The sequence below is a fragment of the Rhinopithecus bieti genome, unplaced genomic scaffold (assembly GCF_001698545.2).
Source record: "Rhinopithecus bieti isolate Rb0 unplaced genomic scaffold, ASM169854v2 scaffold_35856, whole genome shotgun sequence".
In the NCBI taxonomy this organism is placed as follows: domain Eukaryota; kingdom Metazoa; phylum Chordata; class Mammalia; order Primates; family Cercopithecidae; genus Rhinopithecus; species Rhinopithecus bieti.
The window spans coordinates 1,925,330-1,943,517 of NW_016815820.1; the positions used below are offsets into that span (position 1 = coordinate 1,925,330).

At 48.7% G+C, this 18,188-nt stretch overlaps 1 protein-coding gene and 1 pseudogene across 2 annotated transcripts; both read left to right on the forward strand.

Moving 5' to 3' along the window:
• Positions 1-855: 855 nt before the first annotated feature.
• PHB1 (prohibitin 1) lies at positions 856-11,890 on the forward strand. Of its 2 annotated transcripts, none has more exons than XM_017853997.1 (7): positions 856-926; positions 2,464-2,578; positions 4,225-4,386; positions 6,491-6,633; positions 6,805-6,921; positions 9,112-9,207; positions 10,725-11,890. In XM_017853997.1, exons 2-7 carry the CDS (start codon positions 2,491-2,493, stop codon positions 10,935-10,937), a joined length of 819 nt encoding a protein of 272 aa, XP_017709486.1. In that variant the 5' UTR covers positions 856-926; positions 2,464-2,490; the 3' UTR covers positions 10,938-11,890. The 2 variants fall into 2 exon arrangements, with proteins under 2 accessions (XP_017709486.1, XP_017709487.1); XM_017853998.1 differs by having other exon boundaries at positions 903-1,021.
• LOC108516412 (60S ribosomal protein L21-like) lies at positions 11,328-15,546 on the forward strand (annotated as a pseudogene).
• Positions 15,547-18,188: the final 2,642 nt, after the last annotated feature.

Genomic DNA, 18,188 nt, shown 5'->3' on the forward strand with positions numbered 1-18,188 from the left:
TGGGCAACAAGAGCGAAACTCCATCTCAAAAACAAACAAAAAAGCAAAACAAAACAAAAATAAGAAAATAAACACGCACACGCAGGTGGGGCGGCGGAGCGGCGGCCGGGAGGAGGAGGGGAGAGGTAAGAAACAAATGATAAAACAAATGAAGCACATTGTTAACAATAGGTGAATCTGAGCCAAAGTTAAACGTGCGTTCTTTTGCACTATTCTTGCAACTTTTCCAAATAAAACGTTTCTTTAAAATCATGTTCAGGGGACCTGGATTCCAAGCCGAGCCCCTTTTCTCACTCGGTGCATGACCCTGAATGAATTCCTTCCTCTCGGTTGGTCTCAGTGTTTCAGCACAGATGGTTCTCTCTGTGTCTGGTAATCAATGTCTCACAACTCTGAGGACGTTTGCAGACAGGGCTTTGGAAGGAAGACGGCCCTTCGTTTCTCCCAAAGGGTCTCAGCCCGCCGGTGATTTCACCACGACTTTCCCCAGAGTTCCACCTGCCCTTCTTCATCAGTGATAAACTTGCCCCTACTCATTTTTTGCCACCAACTGGACGCCCACCTCCTCTTTCCCGGAGCCCTAAGGCTCACCTTCCCTCAGTCTTAGCCGCTGTACAGGATAGGCACGTGCATTTAGCCCCAGGAAACTACAGCTCCCAAAAGGCATTGCGGCAACATAGTCGCGGTGATCACCAAAGAGAAAACGCTTTTCTTCGCGGGCCCGCCGCTGCATAGTCTTTTGGGAGTTGTAGTTCATCTGCTAAGAGCCGTGGAACCAGGGTGAGGTTCTAAGCCACCCTTCCCAGAACTCACAGCTCTCTTCCCCACCAATAGGAAGCGTGGATCTTGGAAAGAGGGCGGGGCAGAGGAGCGCATGCGCAGTATGCGTGGTTGGGGAATTCATGTGGAGGTCAGAGTGGAAGCAGGTGAGAATGGAGGGGGCGGCAAAGGCCAGTCTCTGGGCGTCTCTGCAATCCTCCTGTGCCCCATGATGTGCACTTTGGGCGAGGAGAGTGCGTGCGTGAGTCCGGCTTGTGAGGGAGGGGAGAAGGGGCTGAGCCCGGGACGAGCCAGGGGGTACTCAGAGTAAGGGAGGTGTCCATGGGGGCAGGGTGAGGAATAATCCAGAAGCCATTAGAAATGGAAAGAGCCAGGTGTCCCAGCCTCGGAGAAGGAAGATTTAAATGCACTGGACGAGATAAAGGTAGTCTCAGGAGTTGAGGTCTGGGAAGTAGGGAGGGAGGATTTGAGGCTGGAGCGGGCAACGACGGTGGGGCGGAGCGTTAGAAAGTTAGATGCTAGAGTGATTTCTAGTTAGGTCAACTGTGCTTATGCCCGCCCCGCCTCAGCCCCACCCTCCCAGTTATTCCAGAACTCTTTATCCCTGTGCAACTAGTTAGAGCCTTTCTCCCAAATGGGTTCTTAAGTTATCTTGGCCACAGGATGTCATCCAGCTCCTGCTTCCATAAGAAGCAGGTCGTTCCTAATACACAATGTTGAGAAGCAGTATGGTGAGGAGGAAAGCTGTGTCTGCTAGCATTAGACTTTTGGGTTCTAATTCTGGTTCTACCACTTAATAACTGCAATCTCGGCTTCTCATGTAACCTCTCTGTGTGCCTCTGTTTCCTCTGGAGTAATATGCTTCATAGGGTAATTGTGAGAAGTAAATAAATTGCTTTTATTAGGCTACCTGATATAAGTGTTAGCTGTAATGGTTACTTTTTTTGTTGACATCAACATGTAGCACATTTTTCGAGTTATTTTTTCAAACCATAATTGCAGCAATCCAACCACACAGCCTCTTTTTGGGGGCCTACTTGTCCAGGAAATGAGAGGGTGGTTTAGTATGGTGCTAAGTTCTCTATGGATTTCAAGCCCATGCATTGTTTTCATTATTGAACCAAGTGTCCCAGACACCTTACTTTAAATGGTTGAGAAAAAAAAGAGAAATCAGCCAGGCATGGTGGCTCATGCCTGTAATCCCAACACTTGGGAGGCCGAGGCAAGGGGGACACTTGAGCTCAGGAGTTCAAGACCACCTGGGGCAACGTAGCAAGACCCCATCTCTGCAAAAAAATGAACAAAATTAGCTGGGCGTGGTGGCTAGCTAATTTAACACTTCTGTGGACCCTGCTACTTGGGAGGCTGAGGTGAGAAGATTGAGCCTGGGAGGTCGAGGCTTCAGTGAGCTGAGATTGTGCCACTGCACTCCAGCCTGGGTGACAGAGCAAGACCCTTTCTCAAGAAAAAAGAAAGAAAAGAAACTGGAAAATAAAGCAGAAGAATTGATAGTACACTTTACAAGCTACAAAGCATTATTAGGTATCCTTCAATGGATGATTTAGCACTTTCAGGAATGGGGAAATAAATAGCCCGGTTGAAAAGTGACTGTTGTGTGTCAGAGAGGGCCTTTTCTGAGGATTTGGCATCAAATTTGATTGTGTTTTGTTTTTATCCCCTTAGGTGTGAGAGGGTCCAGCAGAAGAAAACATGGCTGCCAAAGTGTTTGAGTCCATTGGCAAGTTTGGCCTGGCCTTAGCTGTTGCAGGAGGCGTGGTGAACTCTGCCTTATATAATGGTGAGGCATGGAGGGACAGTGGGTCACTGCACTTTCCTGGGAGATTTCTGTTGGTCTGCATAGCCCATGTGACACTCTTGATGGTAGCTGCTGTCAGTGAATATGTTTGTGGCCAAGAGGGCTCATCTCTTGCCATTTCATACCCTAGGACTGCATGGTTATCAGAGCCCCTGAACTTTCAGTCATAGGTTCTCTCAGAGCCTTTATTCAAAAAGAGCCTCCCAGCCCACTTCCTAGTTGGGTGTGTCCAGTGGCTCCTGTCAAGGTGAAGTGAAGCTGCACCACCCAAATGCTGCCGCACAGGGTCTGGATTGCCCTGGCTGTCTGAAATGGAGATCTCATTTGTTCTCCTCTTCTTGCATGTGGAATAACAGCAAAGGCTGCAGATCTGTTTGGGCGACCTTGTCCCGAACAGGAGCTTTTGCTCTGCTGAATTTGGATAGTTTCAGAAGAAATATCTTTGAGATGCATTGCCCAGCTTTTAACAGTGTAGGAGGGGCTGGGCACGGTGGCTCAAGCCTGTAATCCCAGCACTTTGGGAGGCCGAGACAGGCGGATCACAAGGTCAGGAGATCGAGACCATCCTGGCTAACATGGTGAAACCCCGTCTCTACTAACAAAATACAAAAAACTAGCCGGGCGAGGTGGCGGGAGCCTGTAGTCCCAGCTACTCGGGAGGCTGAGGCAGGAGAATGGCGTAAACACGGGAGGCGGAGCTTGCAGTGAGCTGAGATCCGGCGATTGCACTCCAGCCTGGGTGATAGAGCGAGACTCCGTCTCAAAAAAAAAAAAAAAAAAAAACTGTAGGAGGGGGGTTAAGCTGGGTTTTCTTTCACTTTACTGTGGAAGCTTCCTCATTGGTCAAGCAATGGATTTGACCTGACTGTATCTGTAGGACCCCCTTTAACTCTGACATTCTAACACTTTCACATGCTGCAAAGCAGCAGTAGATTGACCCATCTGGTGTGTGGCTGGCTGACAAGAGGAGCTTTACTTTCAGAGTGAAGATTTGGACCAATGATAAAGTTCAGAGAGGCAGCTGATTAGAAAAGCCTGCTTGGCTTATATGACACATCTTAGCAGTTTTGTGATCCTTTTGGCCACACCTGCCACTAGACAGTAATTGCCGTCATAAATTTCTCTCTCTGCCAAGACAGCTCTATAACCCCTTAAAACTATAGAAACAGAGCTATTAGGAAGAAAGAGTGGGACCTTCTAAATGTAGGATTCCCGTAATGAGGGTGCTGCTTCTGGGAGCACTAGGTTAAATTGGAGCCCCTTGGATATGTGGTAACTGGGAAGACCTCAGTGAGTTTTAGAAGTTTTGGTAGGTGATTCCTGGAAATATGTTGGTGGGAATTCAGGGATAGAATGGTCATTCAGAAAATGAACAGCCAGTTCCCTCAAGGAGAAAGGATGCTAAGGAACAGATCCTATTACCAATCCTTGGGGACATGTGGAACAGGAAGTGATTGCTTAGTTTTGTAGCTATTTAGAAGTCTCTAGAGACCAGGAGTTGGGGAAGACAGAGAGAAGGGGGAGACTTACTAAGTGAACAGAAAGCACCAGGGCTCTTTCAAAGACATGATCCTTTTGTTTAAAGGATGGGAAGATTTTTATGACATGTCATTATCCTTTCTTCCTAGTGGATGCTGGGCACAGAGCTGTCATCTTTGACCGGTTCCGTGGAGTACAGGACATTGTGGTAGGGGAAGGGACTCACTTTCTCATCCCATGGGTACAGAAACCAATTATCTTTGACTGCCGTTCTCGACCACGTAATGTGCCGGTCATCACTGGTAGCAAAGGTGAGTCTTGCCTGTGGTTCAGGTAAAGTAGGGAGTGTGGAAGAGGTGCTCTGCTCTTTTGTGTCGCTGGAGCATCTGTGGGATACCAGGATCCAAAAGAGTTTGGACTGTACATCACAGGAATGACTAGACTACTTGCCCTGGGGAGTTCGATATGGAATCTTAGAAATATCCACTTATGGCCGGGTGCAGTGGCTCATGCCTGTAATCCCAGCACTTTGGGAGGCCGAGGCAGGTGGAGCACCTGAGGTCAGGAGTTTGAGACCAGCCTGGCCAATGTGGTGAAATGCTGTCTCGCCTAAAAATACAAAAATTAGCCGGTGGTGGGGGGTGCCTGTAATCCCAGCTACCCAGGAGGCTGAGGCAGGAGAATCGCTTGAACCTGGGGAATGAAGGTTGCAGTGAACTGAGATCGTGCCACTTTACTGCAGCCTGGGCAACAGAGTGAGATTCTGTCTAAAAAAAAAAAAGCCTGCTTCTAAACTTCCCACCTCTTTGGGATTTCTTTCTGTACTGTTTTGCAGTTGTTTTCAGGATACATTACGTACCTATTTCTAAAACTATTGATAGGAGCTTCCAGAGATCAGGGAGTTGTCGGTATTAATACATTGCCCACCTCTCTTGGTGCGCAGTTCAGGGCTCTGTCTCATGGGCGCTTGGTCCGTATTGTTGACGTCTGTAAGCAAGCCATGACAGTGCTTTGGCTCCTTGCAGGCCTGAATTGTCCAGGGGAAGGTATAATTCTCTCCCTGGATCCTTTAATTGGCCCAAGTAATGAGAAGCAGAACACAGATGGGTCTATTAACCCCTTATATGTGTTACACATTTGACAGAGTGCTTTTATGACTGTTTTTTCCTTCAGTTTTCCCCGACATTTCCTCAAGGCCCAGAAAGCAAATGAACTAGTCTAACACGGTTTCCACCAGACCCAAACTAACCTCTCCAAGGCTGACTCCTGACTTGGCCACAATCACCAGAGCTTGGAAAGGCCTCACCCTACAATTCTTAGCATTGGCCTGTCTATTGTCTTAAAATGTTCAGTGTTGCAGACGTTACGTGGCACCTGGTAGACATATAATCTGAATTACGTGTATCTGAGGGCATTCAGGGGATACCAAAAAGCTGCTATCACTGAATGTTCTAAGAAATTATAAACTCTTTGTGATGCTCTGTTGGGTTCTCTGCCAAGGAAACCAGGCATACCTATTCCTTGCCCTCTAGGATCTTATAATCAGCAGATTTGCTTATAAATTGTAGCCAATTTGGAGCCAGGCACAGTGGTGCGTGTCAGCTACTCAAGAGGCTGAGGCAGGAGAAATGCTTAAGCCCAATAACTTGAGTCTAGCCTGGGCCACATAGCAAGACCTTGTCTCTAAAAAGAAAAAATAAAAATTACCAGGCGTAATGGCTCACACCTGTAATTCTAGCATTGTGGGAGGCTGAGGCAGATGGATCACTTGAGCCCAGGAGTTTGAGACCAACCTGGGAAACATGGCGAAACTCCAGCTCTACAAAAAGTACAAAGATTACTGGGTGTGGTGGTATGTGCCTGTGTAGTCCCAACTACTTGGAAGGTGTAGGTGGGAGGATCAGTTGATCCCAGGAGGTTAAGGCTGCTACAGTGAGCCTTGATCTTGCCACTGCACTTCAGCCTAGGCAACATGTGACCCTGTCTCAAAATACATAAATACAAATTGTAGCAAATTGGAGTAGGAGAGGTCATATAAAAGACCACTTGTGGCTAGGCGCGGTAGCTCACATCTGTAATCCCAGCACTTTGAGAGGCTGAGGCAGGTGGATCACCTGAGGTCAGGAGTTTGAGACCAGCCTAACGTGGTGACACCCCATCTCTACTAAAAATACAAAATTAGTTGGGCATGGTGGCGTGTGCCTGTATTCGCAGCTACTGGGGAGGCTGAGGCAGGAGAATCGCTTGAACCTGAGGTGGAGGTTCCTGTGAGCCGAGATCGTCCCATTGTACTCCGGCCTGGGCAACAAGAGCAAAACTCCGTCTCAAAAAAAGGAAAAAGGAAAAAAAAAAAAAGCACTTGTTTTCCTACAGTGGTTTTTATTTTTAACTCTAGTGTTTGTCCCCTACCCTAAGATTTACAGAATGTCAACATCACACTGCGCATCCTCTTCCGGCCCGTCGCTAGCCAGCTTCCTCGCATCTTCACCAGCATCGGAGAGGACTATGATGAGCGTGTGCTGCCGTCCATCACGACCGAGATCCTCAAGTCAGTGGTGGTGAGTGAACAGGGGCCCTTAGCCTCAAGCCCAGAGCACCTCCCCAGAAGGGTGCCAGGTGGCAGGAAGTGCTTGGCAGTGGGTTGGTTGGGATGTGGCTGCAGTTTCCTGGTTCCTTTTCTGCTTCCTCATAAACCTGCCCTGCCCTTCTGCTCCTCCCTTTGAAACCAGGCTCGCTTTGATGCTGGAGAACTAATCACCCAGAGAGAGCTGGTCTCCAGGCAGGTGAGCGACGATCTTACAGAGCGAGCAGCCACCTTTGGGCTCATCCTGGATGACGTGTCCTTGGTAAGATCCTTCGGGAGACCGAGGGGAAGGGGCTGCAGTTCTCGTTAGGTGCCTGGCTCCATTTCTGGGCAGACGCTATTAGGTCCCTGCTTCTGCTTTGCTACATGTGAGACTTGAAAACACAGAAACATGTTGAGGCGAGGCAGTCTCCGTGGGTTTTCAGTTGAGGGTTCTTTTACCTTCCCCCTGCCACACACATTTTTCTTATGACCTCTGGTTGTATCCAGATAGTCCCTAACCACTACATGTTTTACGTTCTCCAAACTGTGTTACCCAGAAAGTGATGCCTTGTTAACCCTGTTTGACACAGGCAGAAACTGTCTGGTAGAGACCAGAGAACAGCTCGGGTAGTCTTTATCCCTAGCACAGACCTCCCAGCCCGACCCCTGGGAGTTTTCTAACACTTACGGTCCGAAAGCTCAGTGATGTACGTTCTGGGAACCCTAGTGAAAGGTGATAGAGTGTAAATGAATGGTTCGATTCCCCCAGGCCTGGTATAGGGGGCAAGGGACATCTCTGAGGCGTAAGCTATCCTCTTGAGACACTATAGCTTGTGTGTTTATATGACATTGGATGTCATAACTCAGACAGAAAGCAATACAGGCAGGATAGCGTTTCAGGTTGAGGAGGGTGAGGGGAAGGGTCGTGTTTCTAGATTCTCTGGGAAAAATCATTTGGAGTGATTTGTTCTGGCAGTGAGGTAAAGTGCTTCCTGTTCAGTTCTCCCGTGCATCGCTAGGGAAAGGCATCGCTTCCCCCAGCATCTGTGCAGCTGTTTAAACAGCCACTGGACAACACCCAGTGCTAACCCCAGGGCACTGCTCCACCTTGCTCTGCCTGCTGGAACCCCCGGGGGCTCGGGGCTCCCTCTGCTGGCAAGAGGCCAGGCTGCAGCCGTTCTGCAGGCCCTCCCCTGGTAATTACCTTGAACCTGAACACCTTGGCTGTGAGAAAACGCTGTGTAAAAACCTAAGGGAAAAGTTGGCATTTTACTAGACTTTAACCACATACTCCATTCTGGGGAAATGTGGGCTGACCACAGGAAACCCTGTCTAAGAGGTGTGAGAAGAAAATTAGGTTTCATGAGGAATTCGCTGCCCTCAGCTGGCCCTTTTAGAAATAAATTTTATTCCATAATTATACATTTCATTTTTCATTTCTCAGGATCAGATTTTCTTACCCAAACTTTGACTAAGAGACTAGAAATGGATCAGGCGAAGTACAACAGCTGCAGTTAGAGTTAGGAGCTTAAACATTCTGGGAGAGAATGAGACCAGGATTTACTTGTCAGGAGCAGTTCAGGGCTGGCTGCTTTTTTAAAAGCAGAGGCTGGGAGAGCGGAGGAAGGGAAACAACTAGAATCTGATGGCAAAACCAATGCTCTCCTCTTGATTCTTTTTCCTTAAAAAGTAGGATGAATAAGTAAATTGCTCTAGGCTGGGCATTAGGAATTCTGAGGTCCTTTCCCATTGTTTGTGCTATCGTTAGGGACGGTCACGTCAGACCTGACATGATTAGGGAAGGTCTATGGATCATCAGACTTCTAAACCCTCAGCCCGACCAATGACTTTACCTGCTTTCTCTTTCTTTTAAACCCTTTAACAGAACCATTCACATTGGGAATAGCTTTGCGTTCCACCACCCCTCGTCCTCTTCCTGTTCAGTAATGGAGCTGCTGTGGGAAGAAGTGGACTGGTTAATCCATAAGCAGAGAGCATCAGGCTCTTGGATCCCTGGGAACCAGCAGCCTCCCTCACTCTCAGGGGCCCCGTTTTGCATCTGGCCTTCCTTGGGCTTTGAACAAGGCATCAAAGGCCCTTGGAAGAGCACTAGTCAGTGGCGAGGGTCTTAGAACCCACAGTTCTCCTCTGGGGAGGTGGTCGATTGAATAGATACCTTCTGGTGCCTGTGGGCCCCATCAAAAGCCCCAGGTGCCATTTGCTACATGAAGTCACTCACTGCACTGAGAGTGACAGAGTAATGTACAGGAGCAGTTTGGGCAGCCAGAGATTCTGAGTATAAACTCCGTTTGGATACAGATACAGAGGTGGAAGAGTGTTCTGGCCTCACAGATGCCTCCAGCTGCTAGAGCCATTGCTGGCCTCTTCCTTCCAGCGGCCGTGGAGGCGTCCCAGCAGTGCTGTCTAAGCAATCACACTGCCTCATCTTGTGCTCACTCTCTCCCCTTAGACACATCTGACCTTCGGGAAGGAGTTCACAGAAGCGGTGGAAGCCAAACAGGTGGCTCAGCAGGAAGCAGAGAGGGCCAGATTTGTGGTGGAAAAGGTGAGCATTCATCCAGATGGCAGGAGCCTCTCTCTCCCCTTTCTCCTGCACTCAGCTTCCCCATTTGCTGGGTGGCCTGGAAATTCATCATCTGTCATCCCTTTTCCGGGATAATCGGAAGGGGCTTGAAGGAATTGTACTTCTGCAATTGGTTCCAGAGTCTTCGGGGCTAGTCAAAGATATGTGGAGTTATGTTCCTAAATCACTGAAGGGTAATTTTCTTCCACTTCTCTGAGATCAAAACACTCTCTTACAAATAAAAATGTTTCTCCTGGAGTATTTTCAGCTTCACTGAGAAGTCATTTTTAACCATAGTTACATAGTGAAAGCTGACAGCAAAAAAGATCAAACGTTGCACCAGATGTGCTTTCGTCACTAGATTTTTTTCTAGTGCTAAATCCATCCAGATGTGTCAAAAGAATGCGATGGGACACAGTGTATTTGCGTAGCAGCCTGGTCTTTCTGGTATTTGCAAAGACATGTTTATTGTTGTCCCCCTCTTCCCACCACCAGTATCCCTAATTGATGGGGAGATGGGGACAGCAAGAAATAAAATGGGAAAAGAGGAATAGATTGAATTTTGGAGAATGAAAACACTGTGTGGGCAGGGACTTGCGTTGCTTTGTATCTTCCATAACTTCAGAGATTATAACAAGTCTAGTATAGTGTCTGGCGATAGTAGGTATACAGTAAATGTTTGTTAAGCAAATAGACGCAGGGCCCAGCCATTTCAAAATTGTATGTAATTTCAGGGAGGCTTAATACTGTCCTCTTCCTCACACTCCTGAAGGTCACACATTTCAGAGAACTGTCTTTCTCTTAATATTGGTAGGGCAGGCCTAGGAGGTCTCACTGTGGGTGCCTGGATTCTGGTCAGGAACCAGCCTAGCCCACAGGCAGCTCTAGGAACAGTCAGAAGTGCGTGCTGCTCTTCCTTTACCATCCTGAGGTTTTTTGTGTGTGACAGCGTCTCCCTCTGTGGCCCAGGCTGGAATGCAATGGCATGATCATAGCTCACTGCAGCCTTGACCTCCTGGCTCAAGTGATTCTCCTACCTCCACCTCCCAAAGTGCTGGGATTACAGACATGAGCCACCACACCTGACCCTGTCCTGGCTTTGATGAAGTCCTTTAGACTTGGGGCTGGAAGGAAAGATGAGCGTTGAGGGTTGATTCCATTTTTCTTTTGCTTCTGTTTTCCTTGGCCTTGGATCCTCCTGGCTCAGAGTAGAGTTGTTAAGCTAGATTGCAATTAATATTAACGAGGACTTTGAAATAAGACAAATATTCATGCAGCCAACAGAAATGTATCTCTCCCGTGACAAGTGAGCATGAAAGGGAAGGGGAGGACTGGTGGGCTGTGTGCTCTGCTTCCCCCCGCCATCAGGAGGAGGTAAACTCCCCAAGTTCCTCTAGGAGCCTGGGAAGGTGGCTTTCTGGTGGAGGGCCTTTGGTTGTAGCCTGACATGCGGTGCCCTGAGGTTTGATCTTAGTCTGTCTCTACCTCCATTCTTTTAGGCTGAGCAGCAAAAAAAGGCAGCCATCATCTCTGCTGAGGGTGATTCCAAGGCGGCTGAGCTGATTGCCAACTCACTGGCCACTGCAGGGGACGGCCTGATCGAGCTGCGCAAGCTGGAAGCCGCGGAGGACATCGCATACCAGCTCTCACGTTCTCGGAACATCACCTACCTGCCGGCGGGGCAGTCTGTGCTCCTCCAGCTGCCCCAGTGAGGGCCCACCCTGCCTGCACTTCTGCGGGCTGACTGGGCCACAGCCCAGATGATTCTTAACACCGCCTTCCTTCTGCCCCCACCCCAGAAATCACTGTGAAATTTCATGATTGGCTTAAAGTGAAGGAAATAAAGGTAAAATCACTTCAGATCTCTAATTAGTCTATCAAATGAAACTTTCATGCTTTTCACATCCATCTACTTTTTTATCCACCTCCCTACCAAAAATTGCCAAGTGCCTATGCAAACCAGCTTTAGGTCCCAATTCGGGGCCTGCTGGAGCTCCGGCCTGGGCACCAGCATTTGGCAGCACACAGGCGGGGCAGTGTGTGATGGACTGGGGAGCACAGGTGTCTGCCTGGGTCCATGTGTGGCCTCTGTCCTGTTGCTGATGGAAGATTTGCGGATGAGGGCACATGTGGCTGAACTGAGAAGGCAGGCCTCCATCTTCCCAGCGGTTCCTGTGCAGATGCCGCTGAAGAGGTGCTGGGGAGGGGCAGAGAGGAAGTGGTCTGTCTGTTACCATAAGGCTGATTCTCTTTAACTGTGCGACCAGCGGAAACAGGTGTGTGTGAACTGGGCACAGATTGAAGAATCTGCCCCTGTTGAGGTGGGTGGGCCTGATTGTTGCCCCCCAGGGTCCTAACACTTGGATGGACTTGGATAGTGAGAGAGGAGGCCTGGACCGAGATGTGAGTCCTGTTGAAGACTTCCTCTCTACCCCCCACCTTGGTCCCTCTCAAATACCCAATGGAATTCCAGCTTGAAGGATTGCATCCTGCTGGGGCTGAACATGCCTGCCAAAGATGTGTCCAACCTACGTTCCTGGCTCCCTCGTTCAGAGACTGCCCTTCTCAGGGGTTCTATGCCTGTGCTGGGAAGGAAGCAACCATGGGAAGGAAACAAATGTGTATAAACTGCTGTCAATAAATGACACCCAGACCTTCCGGCTCAGCCATGAGTTGGTTTTTTTGTTTGTGGGAGCTGTGGGATCAGAACAGAGTGTTCTAGCAGTTTTTGTGTGCACATGTTTGCATTGCCAGCTGGGACAGCGTCTCCAGTAAGGCAGAAAATGCTTTGTTTTCAGAAAACACTTTGTGCTGTGTTCCAGATCCATCCCCAACCTGAAGGGAATCTCCGTGGTAGCAGGTGAGGTTTGTCATGGGACGGGCTAGTAGGCGGTGAAGGTGGGTGGAGGGCAGTTAACTTGTTCTGTGTGTTTTGGTGCCGCTGCTCACTGGGAGTTACAGGCCTGCCCACCAAGTGCCAGCAACACCTTCCCCCAATGCTAGGGAAGTGGTTGACGTAAAATAATGTGTCCAGTAGTCCTCAGTTAGATGGCTTGGAGTGCTCTGCGGTAGATTTTTTTTTTTTTTTTTTTGGTTTCGTGTTTTGCCGTTTGTTCTTTTTGTTTGGTTTTTTTTTTTTTTTTTTTTTGACGCAGAGCGTCGCACTCAGTGGCGTGAACATGTCTCACTGCAGCCTTGACCTCCTGGGCTCAAGCAATCCTCCTGCCCTAGCTCCCTGAGTATCTGGGACTACATGTGTGTACCACCATGCCCAGTTAATTTTGTATTTTTTATGGAGACCAGGTCTCACCATGTTCCCCAGGCTGGTTTTGAACTCCTGGGCTCAAGTGATCCTGCCTTGGCCTCCCAAAGTGCTAGGATTACAGGCGTGAGCCACCGTGCCCAGCCAGTGGGTTTGTACTGCTTACTGTGCTTTGCTTTGATGATAGGGATATTGGAAATGCCTTGGCATTTGAGGGGAGCTGAGTTTGTGCATTTTGGATGGTGGGGAGGGAAAGCCGGCCTCAGGTTGAGAAATGAACTGTGTCAATCACCCACCCCAGATCCTTCTAGGAACAAAATGGAAACAGCATGCAGTGAGTGGACTGACTGTGCTTTAAATCTGCTCTTCATTTAATCCCCGGGCTCACCACCTGGCCACAGAGAGGGGTCTTTTAAGAAGACTCCACAGGCTGCTCTCTGACCTGGAGTCCGTGTTTCCTCCCCCAGAGTGATCGGTCCACCACCTGTCAGCTGGGGAAGAGGGAGACCTGATGCACAGATTTGGGGTGGAGCCAGGGATTGAGTTCTCCCAATCCCTGCATCCTGCACCCCTCCCAGGGCCTCCCAGCAGCCATCCCGGGAGCAGACAATAGTGTGTGATGGGCTCCTCACCCTCTGCTGAACCTCAAACCTTCCTCCCGTGAGCCTCCCCCCATCCAGCCCATCTCCCTGCCACCTCCCCAGCATCATTTATCTCAGGCCTCAGGATATCTCTTCCCACTTTGGCTTTTGCTATAAGAATAGTGAGGCTTTCAAATGATGAGGTGCCTGAACTCAAAGTGTGTTAAAGATTGGAGCAGAAAGAGCCTAATTCCTAAATAAGTTCCAGACCGGCTTCCACTCTGCGCCCTTCCTCCTCTTCCTGCTGTTTAATGCTTTGGACACCCTTTTGGGGGTGGGAGGGTGGGAGGCTCCTCTGTCTTTCCCAGGCTCTTTTTAAAAGAGCAGTTGTGTTTCCTGCATTTGGCGGGAGATTGGGTTTCAACCGCCAGGTGTCTGTAGGGGAGCCCTGAGCTGCAAAGCTGCCCTGCATTGCTTTGAGGTTGCTGGTGCCTTCAGGTCAGCCCTTTCAGTGGCAGGCGGGCCAGGTTTCCTGCTAGCTTTGCCATTAGCCTCCCTGCCAGGGATGGCAAAGGCACATCCCAGTAGCAGCCCAGGGGCCTCATTTTGCCTTGACTTCCGCCAAGTAATTCTTTTCACAAATGTTCAAGGGCTGTTAACCAGCTTCTTAGCCCCTGATGGCCTCTGGGTTTCTCTAGAAGCTGCCACAATGGGCCTTTATCAGCTCGGGATTCTCTGGGCCTTAGATCAAAAACCATGTCCTGTCCTGGCCAGAGAAGGGAGAGCAGGAAGTGTCTTCCTCCCTCTCCCCTTTGGTGGGGCTGAATAGTTCCCTTGTTCGGGCTGTGAAGGGCAAAGAAGGCAGTGCACCCTGGGCAGGGAGAGGAGAGAAAAACCCTCAAAGGGTTGCCGTTTTCCTGACTTCTGCTAGTTTTACACAACTTCCGCCAGTGTGGACTGATAGGGAGGAGGAGCACTGTGTTTATCTTGATGGGTTTGTTTGAAATACAGGGAAAGACAGTGGAAGATTAGTCAAATCCCACCTTAGCAAATAATCTAGTTACATTCCAGCAGTCAGCCTGGGGATGTGCAGTTAGGACCTCCCCTTGACCTCTGCCATCCACCAGTATATTGTGCCAAAGCAGCCCACCCAGACTGAAAATTACCTGGGTGAGAAGCCCGCAGGAAGCTGCAACTGATTGGTCTGCTTCTCGTGGATCTTCCATTCATTCTGTACTGTGCTCCAAAGTTCATTTTTCTTTTCTTTTTCTTTTTCTTTTTTCTTTTTTTTGTTTTTTTGACAAAGTCTTGCTCTGTCACCCAGGCTGGAATGCAGTAGCGCAATCTCGGCTCACTGCAGCCTCTGCCTCTCTGGTTGAAGCGATTCTCCTGCCTCAGTCTTCTGAGTATTACAGGCATGCACTACTACACCCAGCTAATTTTTGAATTTTTAGTAGAGGTGGGGTTTTACCATGTTGGCCAGACTGGTCTTGAACTCCTGACCTCAAGTAATCTACCCACCTCAACCTCCCAAAGTGCTGGGATTATAGGCGTGAGCCAACACGCCTGGCCCAAAGTTCAGTTTTCTAAAGCAGATCTCGTCCCCTCCACAATGAAGAACCTTCAATCTAGTGCAATGTCTTGTCCTGACATTCAAGGTTCTCCATGTACTGGCTACCCCTTTCTAGCCTAACAATATGTTACTGCTTACCTCACAAACCTACCTAGTGCTTCTCACAGGGTGAGGAGTGCCGTTTCAAAATAGGAGTGGGCTGGACGCGGTGGCTCACGCCTGTAATCCCAGCACTTTGGGAGGCTGAGGCAGGTGGATCACCTGAGGTTAGGAGTTCAAGACCATCGTGGGCAACATGATGAAACCCGTCTCCACTAAAAATACAAAATATTAGCTGGGCGTGGTGGCGGGTGCCTATAATCCCAGCTACTTGGGAGGCTGAGGCAAGAGAATCGCTTGAACCCAGGAGGCGGAGGTTGTAGTGAGCTGAGATCGTACCACTGCACTCCAGACTGGCCACAGAGTGAGACTCCGTCTCAAAAAAAAAAAGAAAAAGAAAACATGGAGTTGTTCCTTTGGCCACATACATGCAAATCTACAAGAAAGGTGATATTGTAGACATCAAGGGAATGGGTGCTGTTCAAAAAGGAATTCCCCACAAACCTTTCCATGGCAAAACTCAAAGTCTACAGTGTTACCCAGCAAGCTGTTGGCATTGTTGGAAACAAGCACAAGATTCTTGTCAAGAGAATTAATGTCCTTATTGAGCACATTAAGCACTCTGAGAGCTGCAGTCGCTTCCTGAAGCATATGAAAGTAAATGATCAGAAAAAAGACGCCAAAGAGAAAAGTATCTGGGTTCAGCTGAAGCGCCAGCCTGCTCTGCCCAGAGAAGAACGCTTTGTGAAAACCAAGGGAAAGGCGTCTGAACTGCTGGACCTGTTCCCTATGAATTCATGGCATAATAGGCGCAAAATAAATAAATAAAAGACTTCTGGACCATTAAAAAAAAAAAAAAAAAACAGAGCTGGAAGTTGAGACTGAGTTCTCCTCTCATGCCATGGGTCAAGTTATCTCCAGCTGCTCCAAATCAGGGTTTTCAGGGTCTAACTGGTCAACCCAACCACCAAGCCACCTCCCTCCCCAAGACCAATTCCTCAGAATGATATATATCTTGCTTCCTATGGGCGTCCACGTGCAGACTCTCCCCTCCCTGCCGCCTACTCACAGCCCACTCTCTCCTGCTTCTGTCTGGAACACCATGCTTCTCTCTTCCCTCCTCTAATTCCTGTCCCTGTCCCTGGGAAGCTCAGCTTAAAATCCCCCTGCTCCAGGAATTCACCTCTGGCTGACCTCTTCCAAACCTTCCTTGTATATAAGATCTCCCTTAATAAAAGAGGCATTGGCTCTGGAGTTCTGGTAACACCAGGGTAGAGAATTTAACAAAATAGAGCGATAAGGCCTGCCTGGCCAGTAGGGACTGAGGTGCCTTGGTAAGGCCCAGATGCACATAGTCGAGAGAGAGAATGGGTAGAAATATACTGGGGAAACCAGTTTATAGCTAGGGGCAGGGGAAGGAGGGGCGGCTCTCTAGCACCCTCTAATCAAGCCACTTCAGAAGAGAAAATAAAGCTGAAAGGGTAAGGCTACTTTGAGGGAACTTAAAGTTGTTGCCATCCTTGGAGACTGGGACAACCCACTTGGATTAGCCAGAAAAGCTATAATCAAAGGCTTGGACCATCTAAGTTTGGCTGAAAGAGGTGCAAACACTTTGGTCAGGAGTTGGCAAACTATAACCTGTGGGCCAAATACAGCCTTTCACTTGTTTCTGCATAGCTCATGAACTAAGAATGATGTTTACACTTTTTTTTTCCTTTCTGATGTTTAACTTGAATTTTTACACTTTTAAGTGCTTAGAAAAAAGTCAAAAGAAGAAGAATATTTTGTGACACATGAAGGCCAGGCATGGTCACTCACGCCTGTAATTCCAACACTTTGGGAGGCTGAGATGGGAGGATTGCTTCAGGCCAAGAGTCTGAGACAAGCCTGGGCAACATAGTGAGACCCCCATCTCTTAAAAAAAAAAACCAAAAGATAAAAAATCAGGCATAGGGGTGCGTGCCTATAGTCCTAGCTACTCAGGAGGCTGAGGCAGGAGAATCACTTGAATCTAGGAGTTTAAGGTTTTACTGAGCTATGATCAAGACACTGCACTCCCGTCTGGATGACAAAGGAGACCCTGTCTCTAAAAAAATAATAGGGGCTAGTACGGTGGCTCACGCCTGTAATCCTAACACTTTGGGAGGCAGAGGCAGGTGAATCACCTGAGTCCAGGAGTTCAAGACCAGCCTGGACATAGCGAAGTCTCATCTCATTTTAAAAAATAAATATAAGCCAGGCGCAGTGGCTCAAGCCTGTAATCCCAGCACTTTGGGAGGCTGAGACGGGCGGATCACAAGGTCAGGAGTTCGAGACCATCCTGGCTAACACAGTGAAACCCCGTCTCTACTAAAAAATACAAAAAGCTAGCCGGGCGAGGTGGCGGGCGCCTGTAGTCCCAGCTACTCGGGAGGCTGAGGCAGGAGAATGGCGTAGACCCGGGAGGCGGAGCTTGCAGTGAGCTGAAATCTGGCCACTGCACTCCAGCCCGGGCGACAGAGCGAGACTCCGTCTCAAAAAAAAAAATAAATAAATAAATAAATATAAATATTGTATAACATATGACAATGTGAAATTCTTACTTCAGTCCATAAGTAAAATTTTTTTGGAACATCGCTATGCTTCTCAGCACTACAACAGCAGAGCTGAATAGTTGCAACAGAAACCATATGGCTTGTATAGCCTAAAATATTTGCTACCTGTCCCTTTATGGAAGAAGTTTGCTGACCCGTGGCTGGGCATGGTGGCTCATGTGTGTAATCCCAGCACTTTGGGAGGCCGAAGCGGATGGATCACCTGAGGTTAGGAGTTCGAGACCAGCCTAGCCAACATAGTGAGACTCCATCTCTACTAAAAATACAAAAACAAAAAAACAAAAAAAAAATTAGCTGGACATGGTGGCAGGTGCCTGTAATCCCAGCTACTTGGGAGGCTGACGCGGGAAGCAGAAGTTTTAGTGAGCCAGGATCACGCCACTGCTCTCCAGCCTGGGCTACAGAGTGAGACTCTGTCTCAAAAAAAAAAAAAGAAGAAGTTTGCTGACCCCTAACATAGGGGATTTGATAGCCTTGGAGAAGAGAGGGAAGAACCCTGGAATTTGTAAGTCTCAGGCACCAGGAGGGGCTGAGGGATTTAAGTCAGATACCAATGTAATTGTCACTAGTTTTTGATTGTGTCCAAGGCTATGGTGATCTGAGAAGCAAAGTCACACTGGGGCCCTGGCACACAGATTTATAACACCTGCTGTTCTCTGTGGCTTACACATGTTTCTGAAATGGCAGTAGATGAGAACGAGGGTAGCAAACAGGTAGGAATTAGGAAGGAAGGTCTCCTGGCGGTCTGAAGTTGAAAACCACTTCTTTTCCACTCCTCTGCTCTCCAGGGAGTGTTTGCTGCTGGACTGTCTTTCCAAAGCAAGAAGAGGCCACCGCTAAGGAGGGGAGCCCAG